General features: G+C 40.1%; 2 protein-coding genes across 3 annotated transcripts in view; one reads left to right on the forward strand and one right to left on the reverse strand.

Moving 5' to 3' along the window:
• Positions 1-2,346: 2,346 nt before the first annotated feature.
• LOC118419105 (WD repeat-containing protein 17-like) overlaps positions 2,347-21,314 on the reverse strand; it is a 33,867-nt gene continuing 14,899 nt past the window's right edge. The window contains exons 2-15 of one of the 2 annotated variants that reach the window (XM_035825408.1): positions 18,685-18,820; positions 16,206-16,620; positions 15,321-15,572; positions 13,067-13,195; positions 12,294-12,463; positions 11,434-11,602; positions 10,753-10,841; positions 8,129-8,211; positions 7,399-7,485; positions 6,660-6,748; positions 6,212-6,287; positions 4,591-4,793; positions 3,282-3,434; positions 2,347-2,396 (exon numbers count right to left, since the gene is read on the reverse strand). In XM_035825408.1, coding sequence (XP_035681301.1) covers positions 2,362-2,396; positions 3,282-3,434; positions 4,591-4,793; positions 6,212-6,287; positions 6,660-6,748; positions 7,399-7,485; positions 8,129-8,211; positions 10,753-10,841; positions 11,434-11,602; positions 12,294-12,463; positions 13,067-13,195; positions 15,321-15,572; positions 16,206-16,620; positions 18,685-18,807 — 2,073 coding nt within the window. In that variant the 5' untranslated portion in view covers positions 18,808-18,820 and the 3' untranslated portion in view covers positions 2,347-2,361. Of the gene's footprint in view, positions 2,397-3,281; positions 3,435-4,590; positions 4,794-6,211; positions 6,288-6,659; positions 6,749-7,398; positions 7,486-8,128; positions 8,212-10,752; positions 10,845-11,433; positions 11,603-12,293; positions 12,464-13,066; positions 13,196-15,320; positions 15,573-16,205; positions 16,621-18,684; positions 18,821-21,314 lie in introns of both variants that reach the window. The other variant, XM_035825407.1, reaches the window with a different exon arrangement.
• On the forward strand, positions 8,746-10,077 carry LOC118419106 (uncharacterized protein KIAA1958-like). Its single transcript, XM_035825409.1, has 2 exons — positions 8,746-9,130; positions 9,369-10,077. Exons 1-2 carry the CDS (start codon positions 8,890-8,892, stop codon positions 9,497-9,499), a joined length of 372 nt encoding a protein of 123 aa, XP_035681302.1. The 5' UTR covers positions 8,746-8,889; the 3' UTR covers positions 9,500-10,077.

Consider the following 21,314-nt stretch of genomic DNA (forward strand, 5'->3'; position numbering starts at 1 on the left):
GTACGGCTTATGTTTTGAATAACAAGTGAAATAAATTTATGATCGGATTTTAGTCTGTCTAGAATTTTTACATTTGAAATATCCACCATGTGTGAAAAAGATATTAAGAAATAATCCAGGCGGGTCGCTTGCCTTCCTCTTCGCCCAGTAAATCTGACTGTATGAGGGTGTTTATGTCTCCAAATATCTACTAAGTCTAAAGCAAACATCAGTTCATTAATTTTTCGTTGTGCATTCGGGTGATATATTACTGGGTTTTGTCCAGCTCTATCCAAGGTCGCATTCTGTATCGTGTTGAAGTCTCCAACGATAATAAAGTTATTGTGATTTAATTTCAGGTTGAATATCAATTTTTCTATGTTATCAAAAAAGTTAGGGTTATCTGTGTTTGGTGCGTACAGATTACATATACAAAAATACAGATCATTTACAGATATGTCTAGTATCAAGGATCGCCCATCATCATCTTTTATAGAATAGTTGATGGTAAAGTTTAGATTTTCTTTGAATAATATCAAAACACCACGTTGATTTGTCGTCCCATGATTGAAGACTATTGTCCCGCCCCATTCCTGTTTCCAAGTCATTTCGTCTTTAAGTACTGAGTGGGTTTCTTGTAAACATATTATATCGTGAGATTTTTCTTTAAGCCAATTAAACACCTCTCTTCTTTTACGAGAGTTTGCTAGACCATTCACATTATAAGAACCAATCTTGGTGTTCATGTCACAGAAAGGGGCGAGATTTTAGTCTTTGTTTTGATGCATTAAATGTGGCAAGACAACAAAACACTTAAAAACAAGTGCTTTTAAAAAAAGCTGGCGTTTCGTCTACGTTTATGAGTGTGAACTGTCTTTTTCTTGAAGTAAAATCTGTTAGAAAAAGTCACTCAAGGGCTGTTGCGTCTATAAGAAAAATTGTTATTTTGGAAAGGAGTACTGTTTAATAGCTGGTCTTGGCTTACAACTTTATTTTACAATGTACAATAAGTTCATTATAAAATCTATTAATATACTAGTACTCAGGTACTTATGTAGACTTGAAAAAGCACCATCAGCACTGTGACAAGATTCTATCTAAATTGACTACCAAATGTCAAGCAAATATCCAAACCAATTAACAGCTACCTCATCTCTATTATACTGGTTTCCGCATTTACAACATTTCTTCCTTGTTTTCCTGGATAATTTTGCTAATATTCATGAAAATTTCCATACTTTTGTGTCGAGCGGTGTGACTTTCCACGTCCGTGTTGTCTGAAAACTTCTGAATGAAGTCGATACTGAACAATGGAGCATTTGCTACTGTAAGAAAGAATCGCTGTTTTTGATGGAGTTTCATGCAAACAACATCAAGAGCCTCTGTTTACATCATGAATAGTAGTTTAGTGGCGAGTGTTTTGCGAGAATCATCTTACCGCGCATAGGAGCCGCTGCACGGTATTTTCCATTACCATGAACAGAAAAATTCGAATGCCGGGTTTGGAATCTATGTTCATAAGACAAAGGCCTTGCATATATGAAATGAATACTAAAATAATAAAAAAATGATATATAAAAATATAATATCAATAAATAAATAGAATATTTATATATTATCTTCAATATTTAAAAAGAAAAAAATCCACTCTCGGATTCGAACCAGGGACATTCGGATCCGAAAACCTGTGACTTTACCGATTGAGCTAAGTTGTTACGTGTATTATATGTGAGTGTACATAATGCTTTAACCTCACTACATAGTATTATTTATGTCGATTTTCGGTCGTTTTCTTGATAAAATCTTTTTTTTTTCTTGTGCAATCTTGTGGAATAGATGTTATATGGCCATTTTCCAGGATATTGAAGTCCGAAACCACAATGCAATGGTATTTCCGAACAGTTGCATGCGGTCGCATGCCATGATATAACCTCCTTGGTTGAACCAAACCATCCATCGAAGCATTGAAGCACTGAAGGTAAAACCCATCACATTGCGTTTCGTCGCCAGAGGGCGACGAAACGCAATTAGTCATGAGAATGGTTTCCATATATTTCATGATAATATACAATAAAAGTCTTTTGTTTTTGTTCCCACAAACAGCCTGGCTGAGCCCAGGTTTGGAAATGTGACTCTAGAATTACCAGGACTCTTCTATTTCCCCCTTCGTAGCATATAGAGGCTAGCCTGAGTATCAGCCTTGCCAGTTTACTAGGGCTCCCATACTCCCCCGGTAAACTAACAAGGCTGATACTCAGGCTACATAGCAGCCCCAGTCTAATACCTAAACCACCAATGACAGATCCCCATACATGCACAGACTTGGCCACAATACATGTACTACAGGTTGGTGCATGCGGGAAACATTTAGCAGTATATATATTATACATTACCAGCAATCATAGCCTGGCCACACCCTGTAAATGCAAAAACAGGTACCTTAGAAAACAGTATGGATGTGACCATTGCTACTAACCACCAATGGGTGAAACACCTTGCACCTTGTCTTTTTAATCATGACATAAGCTACATCATGACTAAAACGTAGTACAGTACAGCAATCTTGTCATCTGTAGTAGTCATCCAAATATATAACAGGATCTCTGCCAGTACAATTGGTGATCCAACCAGTAGAGATCTCGATCGGAGTCTCCATCAATGGAGACTATGATTATGATTGTGAATTCTACCAGTCCTGTAGAATTGATGATGATGTAGAATAGCAGATTGTGCCAGATAATCTCTATCCCAAGATATATATCCTTTTTTCTGTCTGTATATCTAACAGAAATGTATTGCTAACATTCTTATATGTCATGCACTGAAGCCTGATACGTGTAATATCAACTCTCATAATTGCACTGGGTGCCATAATACCACCACATAAAAATATAGTGCTATAGAAGCCTTCTCAAGATTGTCATGAACACCTAAATACCAGAAATGTATATACCTCAGGATCACTGATGCTTCACTGGTAACTTAACATCTCTTAAAACACTTACAGCATATATTTTTTCTTTTATGTGGAGGTATTATGGCATTCAGTGGAATTATGAGAGTTGATGTTAATGTAATGATAGAGAAGTTCTTGTCCCTGTGAGACATAGTGCACCAGTAGACGAGAGGGTGGAGAAGGAGTTGCATACCCCTTCTTCACCATAAAAAGTCATGTGCAGTTCAGGCAAACAGGTTGACAAACGCACTGGCAAGTGCCTGTTTGCCTGCTCATCTGTTAAAAAATGGACAGGAGAATAAAAATTTAAAAAATGACAGAGGGCTGACGAAACAAACAAACCAACCTTGGGTCATGGCAAATATTTCCGTCCACGGCCTCTTGGCGATGACGCTGATTTGCAGCGTAGTGACCAGGGGGGTCAACGACCAGATCCTGACGGTGGAGTCTCTGGAGCAGGAGGCCACGGTGAAGGGGCGCAGAGGGTGACATGTCAGGCCTGCAAACACACAGGGCAACTCGAATGTACAAAATGTGATGGTAATCAACATTATGTTACAATTTTAAACTCTATATCCGCACACAAAAATAAAGCACCGACCAACAAGCTTTCAATCAGAGCCTATCAACCAAGACGGGGGGTGATACCGACTTCCAAGCACCTTTGACCCTTTGCTGACGTCACAGTTCCGGTCTGGATGTGTGACATAGGTTTTGGGTCAAGGATCAGAGGACTGATCGAAAGCTACTTTTGGTAAGCGCTTTATTTTTGTGTACGGATATAAAGTTTAAGATTGTATCATACAGCAGGTCAACCATTTAGTCCAAACTGTTTTCTGTTAAGTGACCGGTAAAACCGCTCTGCCTTGGCACTTACAGGTGTGTACTTACCTTGTACGTAGGTCCCTTAACCCAGTATTTACAGATCTTGGAGGTACTGCATGGTCACCTTTTTACTCAGCTTCTTCCAAACCATTCAATTCCTATGTCAGCAGGAGGGATGTTGCAAAGCTATTTCCTGTCTTTGATGTTGTCAGCCCACTTTTTCTTTTGCATTCCCCTTTATTGGCTCCATTTCCTTGTTCCATTTATAGGTGTTATTTTAAGCAGGCCAGAATAAACCCCAGGCCAGGATGTACCTGGGTTTATTCTGGCCAGGGTACATTCTGCTCTGCTACATCTGTATTATTTTCATCTATCCCAAGATTATTCCTGGTCTGTCCCTTACTTCATCTTCATTGCATAAAACATATACTTTAGTAGTACTAGACTACGTACTATAGCTGGTGTGTTACGCCGAACGGCGGTTATACCGGATATATAGATACAGATACAGATACTACATTTTGTTTGCATTACAGCAGTTTGTAAGATTGCCAAATATATAACACTACAGTGAATGCCAGATATCTGTAGTGCCAATTTTCAGCACACTTTATACCACTCCCCTGTATAAGAGCTACAAAATGTAAACCATGCCCTATAAATGTACATTTTTCTTCTCATACATTCATGGTAGAAACATACAAATAATCATAATGCACTGTATGTAGATAGGGAAGTTGTAAAAGCCTTTCACATATATCTGCCCCAATGAAAAAAACAGAGTAAAAGACATCTCCACTCTTAACATAACAGAATTTGCAGACCCTTACCGTAGACATCCGCACCATGGTCGTACACAGTATCGATGCAGGCGCCGTCCCGTGTGTCCCAGACGCGGATGGTATAGTCCCAGCTGCCGGACAGAAGCAGGTACGGGATCTCCGGGTTCCACAGTAGACCTCTCACCGGAGCCGTGTGTCCGCTCAGCACCATCGCACATGAGTCCTGCGTGTAGTCCCAGATACGAATGGTCCTGGACAGGGACACAACAGTGAACAAAGAAAATACAGTTAAAGAGCATAAAGGTCTACCAACACATTCTACTCAGTCTTGCAATTTACCTGAACTATATTTAGAGATCTAGAGCATAGCGCTTAATCAATACAAGATTCTGCTCCGTGTTGCTGTTTTGCTGAAATACTAGACTAAGTATGATAGAGGGAATGGTGAAAAATTGTCATTTCTTTCTTTGGTTAAGGACTCCCCACCCTCCAAAAAATTATGATCTACAATCTCCCCAAAAAAGAAAGGCAAATCTCTCTCTATATATATGTGTATGAAGTGATACATGTAGGTATAAAGATTTCAAAGAAAAGCAGAAACTATGGCAGAAAGTTCAGATACATACACATTGTTGATTACAGAAAATACACAGAAGATGAAGGGATGTCTTCAACTGAAGATAGACAGAAAAACAATAGATAAGATGGAATAAGTGAAGAAATAACACAGGACTTGTAGGGTCAGTGTAATAAGGCATGGCCGTTTCCTATATTTCGTAGTCTACTATGTCCTGCCTCTGCGGTGATCATTCATGGATCCTCTCCAGCTAAATGTACAATCAATCCTATAACAATCAATCCAATATAAGCCTCATAAACCAGCTTGTTTGCTTTGCTCCCTGGTGGTTTAATCAGTGGTTATAGAAACCATCATAAGTGATTACTTCCACACATCAATACATTTTGCACTCTACAGAAAACTCAATAGACCAATCCTGTGGCCTTGCCTACAGCCATCAAAACTCAGGAATGGAAAAATGAACAAAACCTTTATAGGACATACATCTGCTCTCTTGAACAGATTTTTTTATTGACAACCAAATCTGTCTATAACTCCTCTTGGGGTCTCAAGCCCAGTCTATGTCAAAAATGTGTGTTGGCTACACAGTGGGATGCTGGCAAGCAACTAGTATAGGTGTAGTAGGCCTCACCAGAATATACCCGGGTAAAATCTGGCCATGGGTATATTCCGGCCTGCTACACCTCAGTACTAGTGTCACCTACAAAATGTTGAGCAGACAAGTATTACATAGCAACAGTTTTTCCATGCTTTTGCAAGGGAGTAATAATAAAACAGATCCCCACTGTGCACCAACCTCCCTGTGGACTTGTGCTAACGTGTGAACAGTCATTATGTACTACAGTAACTGTAAATGCAGAAAATTTTGCGGTGGTTTAATGTTCATGGTTTTCGCGGTGGATGCTTCACCGGGAATTTAAAACCACCGTGAACATTTTTCCATAGCAGTTAGACTACAGTGCATGGTGCTACCGCGAACTTAAAACTACCACGAAAAGTTCTTTTTCCCGCTACCGCGAAATTAAATCCCTGTGTACTTGAATGCATTTACAGTATATTACTTCAGAGGTGAGTGCAGAGTTTCCTTACCCATCATCAGAACCGCTGCACAGTATGCCCTCCCGTAGGGGGGACCATTTCACATGGAAAACCTTGGAAGTGTGCCCTGAAACAACACAGCGAAGACTCATCAATCAATATCCACATATCAACTAGGCGGGATAACCCCTAATAAGTGATTCTTCCTTGGACATGGTCATGCTAGTGTACCAAGAACATATAAAACCTATCTACACAAGCTTGGCAAAAATGCTTGCTACTCTGTAGAAGATCTGCCCAAGGCTATCATCATATGGAGGATAGGGATGGATAAAGGGAGAGAGTCGTGTTCATCCATGCAACCAGCACGACTGGATGATGATGATGATTCTTCTTCATTTTTCATGAGAACAGATTTTTCAGTAATACACAAAGTGGACAACATTGTATAACACACAAAGTATATTACTGCTACATCATGACTTCATCCAAAGAATACCTGAGAAGATTTTGAGTGGTTGGTCTGAGTTTGTTGCCAGGTAGAAGACTCGCACGTTCTTGTCTTCGCAGCCAGTGGCAAGCATGTCCCTGCAACACAATCAGGCATTACAGAGCAATCATGCCATGTCTGCTCATGCATGCGTTTGTAGCCCTCCAAATGGCGGGTGCATTATGAACTTTTGCATGTATATACATTGATTGCTGTCTTTTACCTATAGTGCATGTAAAACTTTGTAATTGTGAACCTCACAATTCAGCCTTTTGGCTGCAAGGAGTTTCAATTCAATAAACCAGCAACCAACTTTCAGACACACAAATTGGAGCTATGCACCAACTTTTTAAGTGTGTCTAGATATTTGTGTACCATAATACAGTCTAGTATGCAGTATATTCTTGACATTTCAGTGACAAAGAATAGCGAAAGCTTAGCTGTATTACTGCCTTGAACGTTTAAAACTCGTTTTTAACTTAAGACAGGAGGATTGTTCTAATTAAGCATTGTTGCCGATACTTGTGCATCCTAATTTTTGTTCTACGCACCTAAATGTACCTGTATGTGCCTGATGTTATATATTTAGGTACACAGCACTTATCATAACCAACACTTAGCTTGTTATTTGGCTGGCTAATGATGTGATGGCCTCATAATCAACAACAAATGGGGGTCCTGATTGGCAAATCCCATTATATATAATCATACATAATTATGTAATTATACTCAAATATTAAGTACATACTTGTTGGTGAGACTCCAATCACATCCAAAAACAGGCATGGGATGTTTGTACTTCTTCACCAGCTTTCCATCCACCGTTCGGATCACACTGGGGCAGGAAAAAATAGCTGGTAAATAATTGGTAAAAAACATTCTCTAATGAAAGATTGTCTTAAAAGCCTTAAATACTGGAAGAGGGTTAGTTTATCTTTTTTTTACAGCTCACTAATGGTATAATTTTTCCAACAAAGTAAATAAGTAGAAAATAATCTTACCTGCATGTACATATAAGGTTTACTTTAAACAAGACATCACCTACACAAAATATCTAAAATGCTTGAGGACCCAGACAATCCCCACTCACGTAACAATACTTCTTTCCAAATGAGTAGATCTCAGGGAGTTTTCTACAAAGAATGGGGGTCATTGCGAGGAAGCAGAGCAACCAAGAAGGTAGGGGTTCCCCAGTCCAGAGTATAAAGTTCAAAAGAATTTAAGTCCAACTGGGGTATTCAAAGGCTTTTTGAAATGGGAAATTACTGTCTGACAGGTCACAGTTGATGACTGTGGCCACATGTGGCCTAGTAGCATCTTTGGTCGATCAGAATTTTATTCTTGTCAGAGCATCTGCTCCCCAGGGTAAGGTGCATATGGTAAGGGCAAGGGGAAGCAGCACCCTTGTTCTCCTCTTAGGAATAAAACCTGGGCCATATTCTCACATAAAGATGCTATAAACGTTCTAGGAAGCTTACCAGTGTCCGTCTGACCCACAGGTGGCTATTCTTCTGGAGTCTTTGTTGTTCCATGCTACACAAAATATACTATGTCGCCCGTGCTGCAAGCAAAGAAAAGAGTGCATGCAAATTGTTAAAAAAAGGATTCCGAAGTTTGGCTTTTTTTAAGTATCAGTACTGTGGCCCCAAATCTAATAATTTCTTTGATTGGTCAAGACATAACCACAAGTCAAATTTTATAGCAGTCCATTCATAGCTTCTTGGGTTATGCTACATCCTGCTAAACCACAAGAAAACACCCCTACAAATGCTAGCAGATTGATAATCTTTTTGGTAAAGGCAATAAGACAGATTATCATATAGCCAGATGGAGTTGACCAATCAGAGGCCCCCATTTCCTATGGGTTATCAGGCAGTAACCTGAAAAGTGGGCGGTTATTAGAATAACCGCCCACTTTTTGGACCGCACCATTATAGAGGGGACAGGACGCTAATACTAGTGTTACGTATTTATCGATTATATCTATTAAACAGCGTATTGTACTTTATTTCGAACAATTTATGTTAAACTACAACACAATTAATAGATATAAATGATATTTAAACTGAAAAAGATTAAAACAGATGTACAACACCCCCGCCAAAAGTGGTCTGTTCCATTACGTCACCGCAGATCCGCATATCGGACGATTTTATTTTTGCTGGACGCCATCTTTTTTTTGCATTCGAACCGCAAGTTTGTGAGCTTTTTGTTGGTATTTTCGTCGTTTCTGTCGGCTATGGACGGCGAGGTACCGCAGTTCTACGTGGAAGAGGTATCTGAGAGAGATCTTGAAGCGTTGTTGAGGCCCTGGGAGGCCGAAACAGAACCTGAACAGCAGCCAGAACCTGAAGGCGCAGCGGAGAACACCACTGCCCGCTTCGCGACTTTAGATGGAGAACAACTGGACGAGATAGAAGGGGGAAGGGTGGAGAAAACCACCGAGAAGTCTACTAGGTGGGGCGTCAAGATTTTCAAAGGTGAGTATCTTTTTTCCGACGTAAAAAAATAAGCAAAAATAGAAATACATACTTATAAATGCTTTACATTTATTTGTTCAGTGAATGAGAGCCATGTGGGGAGGGGGGTCGGAGTAACGTTTGAAAATAATTATACATGTATCTTGATGATAGATAGAGAACTAGCATTATTATTAACAGCCTGATAGTGGATTTGGGGGCGAAAAAAATTAAGAAAACTTTTTTTTTTCAATTTTAGCATGGCTGCAGGCAAGAGACAAAAACACTGAATTTGAGGAGCTGCCGGAAACAGAGTTGTCACAACTACTAAGGCAGTTCTACGCTGAAGTACGAAAAGACGACGGTACACCTTATTCAAAGGTTCAATAACTGTGGACAGGTACATTTCAATGGACCAGTCAGCTTTAACTTCAAGTAACTCATGTAGCAGGGCAGAGTTTGGGGGGAGGGGGGCTGGTCACCATATACTTGCTGTATATGAATGTGTTTAGGTAACAATAAACAGAGCAGATTAGAAATTTCTAGTTTGTATTGCAAATAAGCCACATGTTGATGCTGTTATTCTATCTCTCAAACGGATGATGAGAAATTTCTAGTTTGTATTGCAAATAAGCCACATGTTGATGATATTCTATCTCACAAACGAACGATGAGAAATTTCTAGTTTGTATTGCAAATAAGCCACATGTTGATGATATTCTATCTCACAAACGAACGATGAGAAATTTCTAGTTTGTATTGCAAATAAGCCACATGTTGATGATATTCTATCTCACAAACGGACGATGAGATTAGTTAAAATGCGCGGTTAAATGGTGATGATGAAATGGTTTAATAGTTTGTATATATACACTATTGTACAATATATATATGATTGTAAATGTAGTTTTATGTATATTGTATTAAAGTGTTTATTCGTTATAAAGGAATTTGTGTGAAATAACTGTGTCAGTTGGATAGGCTATATGATAATAACGTTAATGCCCCGCCTTTTCCTCGGTGTATATGGTGAGAAAAAAAATCAAGGGGAAGGGGAAAAAAAAAAGGGAAAAAAGAACTGAGGAGGGGAAAGGGAAGGGGAAGAAAAAAACAAGTTAGGAAACGAATGGGAAAGGGGAAAAAAGGGAAAGGAAGGGGGAAAAAGAAAAGGGGAAAAAAAAAAAAAAGAAAAAAAAGGAGAGGGGAAAAGGCAAAAAAAAAGAAAAAACAGCAAAAAATAAACAGGAAAAGGGGGGAAAAAAAGAAAAAAAAGAGGGGGGGGAAAAAAAAAAAAAGAAGAAAGAAAAAGAGGGAAGTGGGGGGGGGGGGGGGGGGGGGGTGTAGGGGGGGAGGGGGGGGGGGGTGGGGGGGGGGGGGGGTAGGACGGGGGGGGGGGGGGGGGCAGGGGGGGTGGGGGGGGGGGGGGGGGTGGGGGGTCTTTGGGGGTGACTGCTCTATTAGCGTGATTGGTCGCGTATATACACCTCGGGGCGGGGCATTAACCCTTAATTGAACACCATAGTATCTTAAACTTGAATGGATATTGCTGGATTAAATTCTATTGTGTGACAACAAATCTCTGCAAACATATACATTTTTTGGCGACTCCTCAGGGGCAGAGACATATTAAGTGTATGACCCACCTCGTTAAATCGCTTGATGACCTTGCCCCTGCCGATGTCCCAGATGAACATGCCCTGTTTGGACGTGGAGGCTGCTACACAGTTCAGGTCAGCTGAAACAGGGAGAGACAGATCCACGACAAAACTCTCATCACGGAGGTGTGCAATTAGTGAATATATATTACGGCAGAAGCCGCTTAATTGCACAGTCTATTTGCCAGTGAATTTCGTGCAATTATCCGGCTGGTGCAATCGTGCGAAGTTTATCTAGCTGGACCGCACTGGTTTGGGATTTGGGGATTCCGTGCAGTTAACAGAAGTGTGCGTTAATCCGTTGTGCAATTAACTGGCTTGTACTGTATTAATAGTCTTCAATGAATAAATGTGGGGTTCCCTCTTAGTCTACAAGCAATCATTAAAACCTGCAACAAGTTTGAGTACTACACAGCTCCCGACATCCTGTAGAAGTAGACTTTAGTGCTAGTTCCCCTTTATCCGGGGGGTAGCATATATCTATTAGGGATATTGAGTCGACGAGCGGTGGCTTCAAATTGCAAGATATTACATTTTGAAACCACCATCCATCAACTTGATGTACATGTATATAATTTTAACCTTGATATCCCTAAAGTTCGTTTTAAAAAACAATGGATATAGGTTACCCCGCAGATAAAGGTGACCTAGTGTTATATGTATGAGTACCTGGTGCCCAGCTGAGAGAGTAGATGACCCCTTCGTTCCCCGGTGATGTGTACACAGCCTGCATGGTGGAGATGTCCCACACCTTGATGGTCCCGTCAAAAGATGCTGTGGCCAGTAGGTTAGGGTCATCAGGCTTAAACTTGCAGTCAAATATCGTCTCTATGTGGCCCTGGGGTAAAGCATTGTAGGTGTAAGTACCAATAAATGTGTTGTACCAAGTACAGAGAATATGCTAACAAATTAGGAGTGAGGAAGAAAATACATAAATTTTCACTGTCCTTGTATTGTTACTGAATACCATTCACACATAGACAAACACACCTGTCCTTGGTGCTGAACGCCATTCACAAGCACAAACCTATCTTTTTTCTTGGTGTTAATCACTATCTGCACACATATTATACAAATCCATGTCCTTGGTTCTGAACACTATCCTCAAACAAGTACCCATCCCTGTCCTTGGTGCTGAACACTATCCACACAGATACACATATCTGTCTTTGGTGGTAAACATTTTCTACAACCACACACATAGGTCTGTCCTTGGTGCTGAACACTATACACACACCATCTTTTCATACACATACCCCTAAACCAATGTGCCTCACGTCAGTATCAACAAACATTCTTCTTCCACTGTAAACTGTAAATGCAGAAACTTTCGTGGAAGCTTCACCACGAATTTAAAACCACCACAAACATTTTTCCATAACAATAAGAGACTACAGTGATGGTGCTACCGCGAAATTAAAACCACTGCGAAAAGTCTATTTTCCTGCTAACGCGAAATTGAATTTCCGTGAACTTAAATGCATTTGCAGTATACCATATACTTGACATAATACTATAGAAGTGGTTACCAAGTCTCTGAGGAAGTCCCATTTCCTCCTGGCCAGGTTGTAGAGCCCGACACCCCCGTCCAGGAAGGTACAGACGATGAGAGCAGGAGGCATGGTGGAAGACTCTGTGTTGGTCCTGTGGATGGCTAAGCTGGTGGATGATGCCTCAACCGGCTCTTCAAATACAACTTCTGAAGAGGAAACATTCAATTTGTTATCAACAAAAAGGCTGAGGAGAGCAGGAGGCATGGTGGAAGACTCTGTGTTAGTCCTGTGGACAGCCAAGCTGGTGGATGACGCCTCAACTGGTTCTTCAAACACAACTTCTGAAGAGGACTCTGTACTGTTTTTGGTTTCCCGACCGACACTACTAACCCTAGCCACTTTTGGGTCGACCGCTGTCAAGTTTGATCTCAATGATGAAAAAAAACCATAAAATTATTGTCCAACATATTCTCATTTCTGTTGCAATAAAATGTGATGTAAACAGAACCACCAAACCTAGGTCTCCTTTAAGTCGGGAATACCACTGTCCTGAACTCCTGATGCATTTCTGTTTTACAATTATTAAACTGTATTTGTCAGATCACCTCAACCTAAAGTCACAAACAAAAGAGAACACCTACCTACAGACCCTAATTTTTTTCAGGATCATAAACAGAAACATTGATTTTTTTCTAGGCTTTAGCATATCAATTTGGAGAAATGATCTTACACAATCCCCTTCATCCCAAATGGAAAATCCAAACAAACAAAATTTAATCAAATAGATAAACAACCAAAACAAACCTTACCTCTGTGTGAGTTCATTGTGTACAGTCCTAGGACGTGAAGTGCATGGAAGCCAGTCTTCTTCACTTTGATGTTCTCAAGTGGTGTGCTTTTGGGAACCGTCCATAATCTTAACACGCCTGCCTGGGTGTCTGTTGAGGAAACACATTCAGTATATTCATATGTGTAAAAAGAACTATATATTACACTAATAATGTACAAAAGTATAACTTGATCAAGAAGTATTGTAATTAATGTTCACTACAAATTGTACAAGGGCTTTTCAATACGCATTTCACATAACCCTCCTCCAGTTATTGGGTAACATTTCCCATGACATTGTACAATAATACATGTCTATTTTCATTTATGAACTCCCATTTGTATTCTCTTTTGTGACAAATTAGTTGTGATACTGGAGCTAGTTGAATTCAGAGCAGTCATCAGGGTACTGAAAACTGTGTTCATTAAAGGTTTACATAGACAAATTTTCCATAGGCAAATATGAAGAAAACTTTGCATTAAGTATCAAAAATTTGGGGTAAGTCCCATCAATGTTGGTGTTGGTTAGGTTAGTTTATCCATAATATAGGTATCAGAAAACTTATAACGTTAAGTGTGCCAAGTTTTGAAGCCTTTCATACACTCTGACAAGAATCAGAACCAAACATAGAACGGTTCTAGACAACTTAATTTCCGCTTCTGCCATATAGACACAACACAGACACATAAATCCATTGAATCTGAAGCCTCTAGTAACGTCATGACTTGGTTGGAAGCGTTTTAAAGCACATCAGTGCAGCAGGAGGCATTATCATGGTCAATCAAAAGGTGCATTGAAGAACTATAACATGTATTATTTAGATCCATTCATCCTTACAGAGTTCATGTTCATGCTCAATGCTACAAGGAGCCTTCAAAAAGTAATGCCATTGGCTTTATAACAGGACCATTTGCTCAACGAATGAATTGAAATTTGGCACAAAGGTAAAACTTGGTTAAAGGTGGCATTCAAACTCAATGCTAGAAGCAAAAAACATTGTTCCCAATCCAAGCTTCGTTTGTTTCTATTGTATACCTGGTAAATGTCCTCATGGCATAACATAGCAAGTTTCTACTGTTCAAGACTATCAGCTGCATATTCAGACATACATGTATTTATTTGATCCACTCACACCAGGATGGTTCCCTACTTTTTTTAATAAGTGTGGTGGTTTCTTTAACATGCTTGAGGTGGAGCTCTTCTCAAACACAGGGCCTCCAATTAATGTTCTATCCGAGGAATATCCTTAACAGACGTTAGGTACTCATTCACACTTCAGTCGAGTGAAGATAAAGGTGTAATGTGCCTTTCCAAAGGCACAATATCAGGACCTTACAGGGATTAAAACTCAGTGCCTCCAGGTTCTGAGTCGATGGCCCCTACCACAAGGCCAGTGTGCAACCACAATGACCTTGTGCTTATATATAGGAAGCGTCATCTGGAAGTAAGCGTTCAGATCCGTGCAATTGACTCTTGTTTCTACGTATGAACAGTAGCAATGAATAATGCATGGTTCGTAATGAGGGTTTAGTTTCTTTAGAAATGGCAGCCACAAAAAGGAGGATAACAGGTCTCCAGGGACATGCCGGGGTAAAAGCCCGGAGTACGTCAATTATCCACGCTTTGTGCCTGATCAGGGAACTAGAAAATGTGGTCTATACGGACAGGTGGTCACTGAAGACTGGATTGTTAAGTCTTGGGTCAATGGAAATATCATCTAGGGACCACCAAAATGTGGGACCACTATTAGCCGGGTTGTGGTCACTTGTGCAGGTTTTACCATACCTTAATTTGTTGCTGAAAGTATTATATTCAATTGAAAGAGCATGTTCCTAATTCTGTTATTTTGTGTTCTGACATGGTCCTTGTGGCAGCCTCTATATTTGCAAAGATGTTTTGCTGGAAAGTTTACAACATTTTCAAAGAATGCCATATAGAGATGGTAGACTTTAACTCCTTCAAGTGGGTCAGAAATACACATAGTAAATACATGCACTCACACTCACACACACACACACACACACACACACACACAGACACAGACACATACATACTCTCATACCCAAGCATACATACGCACACATAATACACAAGTGCATGTACACACACACACACACACACACACACACACACACACACACACACACACACACACACACATATTTATACATGTATAGTAACACTCACACATGCAAACTCCTGTGGCATTGCCAGAAAAATTAACTTTTTCTCACCTCCAGTCACGAACATGCCCGGTGCAGTGGGAACCCAGGCCAGCGTGTGTACAGACACCGCTGCACTCGGCAGCGTGTAACTGTTGATAACTGTCAACCCCTCCGTATCCAACAACCGCACGCCGAAGTGGGAGTTGGCCACAAGAAGGTACTCAGTAGACAGCGGGTCCCACTCTAGAGCTACGACAGGGTCGTCTTCTTCTGTCTCATCCACCGTTTCTGGACGTAACACGTGTTTCTGTGGTTTCTGACCTGCGGTAGTTACCAAAATACAGGTTATTATACCATCTCAGTTGTCTTCGCATCTGGTACAATATATGATACTAGATATAAGTAAAAAATGTACAAAATAAACAGCTTCAAATACTTTATTTCTCTTTGCTTGATATTTTTACATTTTTGTGCAAACTACCCTAAATGTAAATTGAGAGGAAATAGTAATACAAATGACAATATAGAGAAGACAAAATTGCCAAGAGTTACTAGTATCATTAGTTATATTAATCTGTTCCACAGCTGGATTCTTATGAATCTTTCTTCTCAAATAGTCCAATTCCATAACTTAATCAAAATGTTGAAATTCAAAATGCAAAAAAAAATGCAAAAAAAAATTGATGGATTCACAGACGCTCTTTTTATTGGTGAAACCACTAATTACCATGCTATCATCATTGTGATAGACAGTCAGGATCGGCCAACGATGTAACAGTGACTGTTAAAGAACTATAGGACTAGCTTTACCTGGTGAGAAGAGGGAGAGACTCCCGTCCACATGACCCAGCACTAGTTTGCCACTAATTACCATGCTATCATCATTGTGATAGACAGTCAGGATCAGCCTACTATATAACGGTCACTCTAAAAGAAACATGGGACAAACTTTACCTGGTGAGAAGAGGGAGAGACTCCCGTCCACGTGACCCAGCACCAGTTTGCCGACCCTGCGATGATGCCACCTGAACTGACTCACGTCGTACATGAACCCATGAGCCTCCTTGTGCTGCGACAGTCCCGCGCTCCCCTGTTTATAGTTCCATATATACAACGGCCCCTTCTGGAATATGTACGACAAGCTGTCTGCTTCGTGGAAGAACCAGTCTATACATTGCGGCGTGCCCTTGGGGTTGTCTAAACTCGTCAGGAGTCTCTGTTCGGCCACGTGCCAAATGCATATTCTCTGGTCCGCACTCGCACTGGCGAGGATGTCGGGGTTCCGCGGGTGCCACGCCATGGCGGTGATGGTTTTGGTGTGCTCCGACATGATGGAATGGAGCTTGAACTCATTGAACTTCCTGTCGAGCTGAAAAGGGAAGAAACACGTTGACTCAGAAATTTTGCAGGCCCAGTTTAAGTCATGTCCAATTTCAACTGCACATGTGTAAGATCACAGTTGAATGCCCCTAACTTGCCAACAGTTCTTGTCTACACCTTGCTTGATACTAGGACATGTGAAAACATCTTTTGATTCATGTCTCAGGGGCCTTCAGTATTGAGACATTACCCATAATGCATGATTAGTTCAAACAGTGAGGCAGCCTATTAATTTCAAAATTTCATCAGTCATCATCAAGTTTAACATTCTTGTCAGTAAAATGTTCACATGAATATTTCCTTTCCAACATAAATGATACCTGTCCTTGGTGCTGATTTTTCTATCTACTGATTTTTTTAAACCAGTAGCTTTTTGTTATTAGCTTTCAGGCAAAAAATTGTGAGAAATGTATCATAGATTCCAGACTTGAAAGATTATCATTCAGGCTAAAATATGCTCACACAGAAAACTTACAGCATCCATTCATAGACGTGCTTACCGCCATATCCATACCTTTTAGAAATTCATGTCAACGGATTGTGCAAAAAAAACAAGACCAAGGTCAAATGTGGTGATGAATACCCTGTCAAATCAGATTAAAAATATGCTTTTGTTCATATCGATATCAGTATAGACCTCTGGCATTTTTGTTTGTTTTGGTAGCAAGCTATCAAAACCGAAATGATAAACATGACATAACACTGCAAATCCCAATGATACTGTAAGGATCGGCAATGATCTGATACGGGTCCCAAATGAATTTAAATAGCTTTTATTTGCTTTAAAAGGGAAGCTGCAAGGTGATATGTATGAGACTTATTCATCATCACTTTGAATATATCCAAGCCTAGAAGAAATTGCTGACATCACAGTTACAATTTCAACAATCATTCTCCGACAGCAAAATCTTTGAAATGTAACTCAACAACAAATGCTCAAACAGGCCTCGGCTTACACATAGGCAAATACATTAATAATACTCCATCGCAGATGTAGCTACCGCCATTAAGGTGGACAAAAGAAGTCATGAATTATTGACTGTGTCTGTGGGTCAGCATGCATATTTCATAAAAAGTTTGTATAACTAAGGCCTTAAAACTGCCCTGGCATCTATCCCCTTTCAACCTGGAGCTGAACTTATTCATGTCAAATTGGAAAGGGAATTCCTCAGAGTGGAGAATTGTGTCTAGACTATTCGCAATTTATATTCAATACCACTGGCTTTTGTCATATCAATAGCACTGCTGGGCTTGAAGTACTTTTTTTCTGCTGACAAGCACTGGTGCATGTGGGTTATGTTCAACATTGCCTGCACCACTTTTTACCTTCATGAAGATGGAGGTATTGTTTTGGGTGAGTTGAATTTTCCTCCGGAGGAGTGCTAATTTGCCTCATGACCTCGAAACTTATTCTAAAGACAAAAGGAATTTTACCAAGGAAAAGTGTGTCCTTGCAAGAATTTCAGTAGATCGCATTAAAAGGAAGTTCAAATCACCAACTATGTCTTCTTATGGCACTGCTTGCTCAAAGTTAAGTTTAAGTCAGACTCTATAGTTTTATTTTGATGCTATTGTGATGTAGTTTTTTTTTTCATTTACCATGAAAGGTCACTTCCTGCATAATCTAAAATTTCTCACTTCAGATTTGTTCCCTTCATGTAACCTTTACATGTGTGCTACCCTGACCTTTAGAAATGCACATTTGGTTTCTGTTTTGGTTTTGTTTGATACGGATCTCCATTAGTGACTGATATGTTGCTATACTTCCTGGAGTCTGGGTGATTTGCAGTGAATCACCGACTCTAGATGGAAGGCTTTGCACCATCGCACACCATCATGACTTTTCTGTGAATTTCAGCATTGGGAAGTGTCTGAGTGGTCTTTAATGTGACAACTCTAAAGCAAAATCATGACACCACAAATACCCAATTACATCTGTTCAGTAACTGTACTACTGTATAAGAAGCTTCTACTGCAGAATTAGCCACCACGGCCAAAGATAATCTTGCACTGCCTTTCCATCTGGATTTAACAGGTTGTAAAAACAGCTTACCTGATAGATATAAATAGCTAGTGTTGCGCAGTAGGCGAATCTGTCCCTAGTGGCCGAGCAGACGTTGGTGTTCCATGGCTGGCAGCCTGCAGCCAACAGTCCCACCTGTTTCAGCATTGCCATCCTGACAGGGACTCTACAGCAAGGGCAAACACATGGCATTATATTAATATTCTGTTCAGTAGAATGGTAGGGCCTAGGGAAAAATGTTGTGTTTTGTCTTTCCCTATCCACCCTAGAAAAACCTGCCAACCCTAGACTTTTTTTTGGGTGGGCAATGGAGTCACATAGCTTCCAGTTAGAATTTTTATTCAGCCTGCTTCCTACTGAAGTAAAAACACTGCCTGTCCTGTCTAATGAAGGATAAATGAATCTATCATGCACAAAATTAAAGTTTGACATTGAAAGACAAGTGTCCTCGTGCATATCAAGTTACACCTGATCCATTTGTTCAACTGTATTGTTACGTTTCACTAGAGTTTTGGCCAGCGTAAAAAATTACAAACCCAAATTTTTTCAGGACTTGATGAAGGAAACACAATATTTTTTTCTAAGCCTCAGTAGAATATAGTAACCATCTTAAACATAAGGCTATACAAATGTATAGTGATTTACTGTAGATGACATCCTCAGGGCACCCGAGAATAGATGTGATCGTGCCAAGAAAAAATAGAAGTTTGGCAAAAAAAGCTGATTCCTTTATGAATTCTAAATGGTTTAGAAATAGGAAGGTTTATCAATGACTGCAGACACAGAAAAGAAATTGATACACATAAGATGCACTAATGGACAAGGTCATAACCTTATCTTAATCTTGCAAACTTGGCACTAATGGTAATCTTTCCGTTACCATGGAAATAGATCCTGTTTGGTTCCTCTGTGCTCTCTGCCTACAGAGTTGTTGTGGTTCCCTGCATGTTTACAATCCCTATTTTCCACAACATTGGCTACCAAATTGAGTGTAATCACCAGTCTACTATTCACGCCACACAATGTCACACCTGCAAAGTCTAAACAGGCTTCGCAACATACACCCTCGGGTGACCCTACAGGGCTCGAAATACCCACTTGCCCACTTGAAAATGCAACCTCATTTTGCTTGGCGCAACTTAATTTTGAAACCCAGGTTGCACACTGCACAACCTGAAATTCTGCAGTTGGAACACTGCTTTCCCGCCACCTACGTGCATAAATTTTTGTATGTATTTTATAATTACATAGTTACATAGAACTGGAATAAGGGATAAGGGATAAGTAGCTCATTTGAAGAAAGTAACAACTTGAAAGTGGGGCAACCTGAAATGTTGATGGCGCAACCTGGCTTTAAACTCAGGTTGCCACTTGGACAACCTGGCTGAAAAAAGTATTTCGGGCATTGCCCTACTGTATAATTTTCTGTACCCTACTGTCTACTACTACATACATCTTCACAAGACCATGAAAAAACTTTCCTTCCTTCATCTTCACCTCAGGGCCTTCCAGGAATAAAGACTTAAAAAGCGAATAAAAGGGCAGACAATCTATACATATATGTAGACCTCCATAAGCCAGGCAGGGAAAAGATGGATTTTATTACGTTTATCAGTACTTCTCAGAACTCTAGCAATTCTATTTCAGTTACCAGAAGGTATTAAAGGCCCATAGTTTATATAACCTAATTCCTACAATCTTAGCAGGCTTTTTCATGCCTGTAACTAGGGCTGGGTACCGGTACAGAAAATTCAGGTCCAGGTCCGGTTCAGGTCCAAAGGATCAGGTCCGGACCTGAACCTGGACCTGATTCAGTATGACTCATACCAATGGTCCATTTCTCTACAAAGAAATTTGTTTGGTGGAGTATTAGACTTACACTGGCGTTTTCAAATCCTACAACGTTAACTGTACTTTACGATTGGCTATAAAATGTGGTAGAAATTACTATAAACTCTACTCTACTTCACTCTTGTTATTTTCTTCCACCTGCAAGCGCCAAAACGTGTGAATGCCTGATAAAACAATCTGTTAATTTTCTAATCGGTCCAACATCCGGTCCACCTAATTTTTTCAGGTCCGGTTTTTCTGGACCTGTCCAATAAAAAAAATACGGTTTTGTACCGGTACGCTGTACCGATACCCAGCCCTGCCTGTAACAGATGATGCAAAACCAAAAATGCATTTTGTAACTTCTACTTAGTTTTACCTACTGTTCGTATAGTGACAGCAACATAAAACACAGCTGTACAAAGCTGATTGATCAGCCTATTGCACACTGAAATTTGCTGATTGTACAAGGGGCCTTTGAAATATTGTGTATAATCAATGAGATTTGAGGTATCTTTAAGCGAAAATGTGCACGTGTTATAGTACATATACACATGTACACTTTTACTGATAGCCCTTCCTTATACAAATGTATACATTTGTAATTATTTCATGACCCTTTAGATATTGTGCATGATCAAACATGGTTATTAAGTACTGTAAATGCAGAAAATTTCGCGATGGTTTAATGTTCGCGGTTTTCGCGGTGGCCAATTCGACGCGAACTTAAAACCACCGTGAACATTTTTCCATGGCAGTAAAAGACTACAGTGCATGGTGCTACCGTGAACTTAAAACCACCGCAAAAAGTTCTTTTTCCCGCTACCGCG

This window comes from Branchiostoma floridae, chromosome 7 (genome assembly GCF_000003815.2).
Source record: "Branchiostoma floridae strain S238N-H82 chromosome 7, Bfl_VNyyK, whole genome shotgun sequence".
NCBI classification, from domain to species: Eukaryota; Metazoa; Chordata; class Leptocardii; order Amphioxiformes; family Branchiostomatidae; genus Branchiostoma; species Branchiostoma floridae.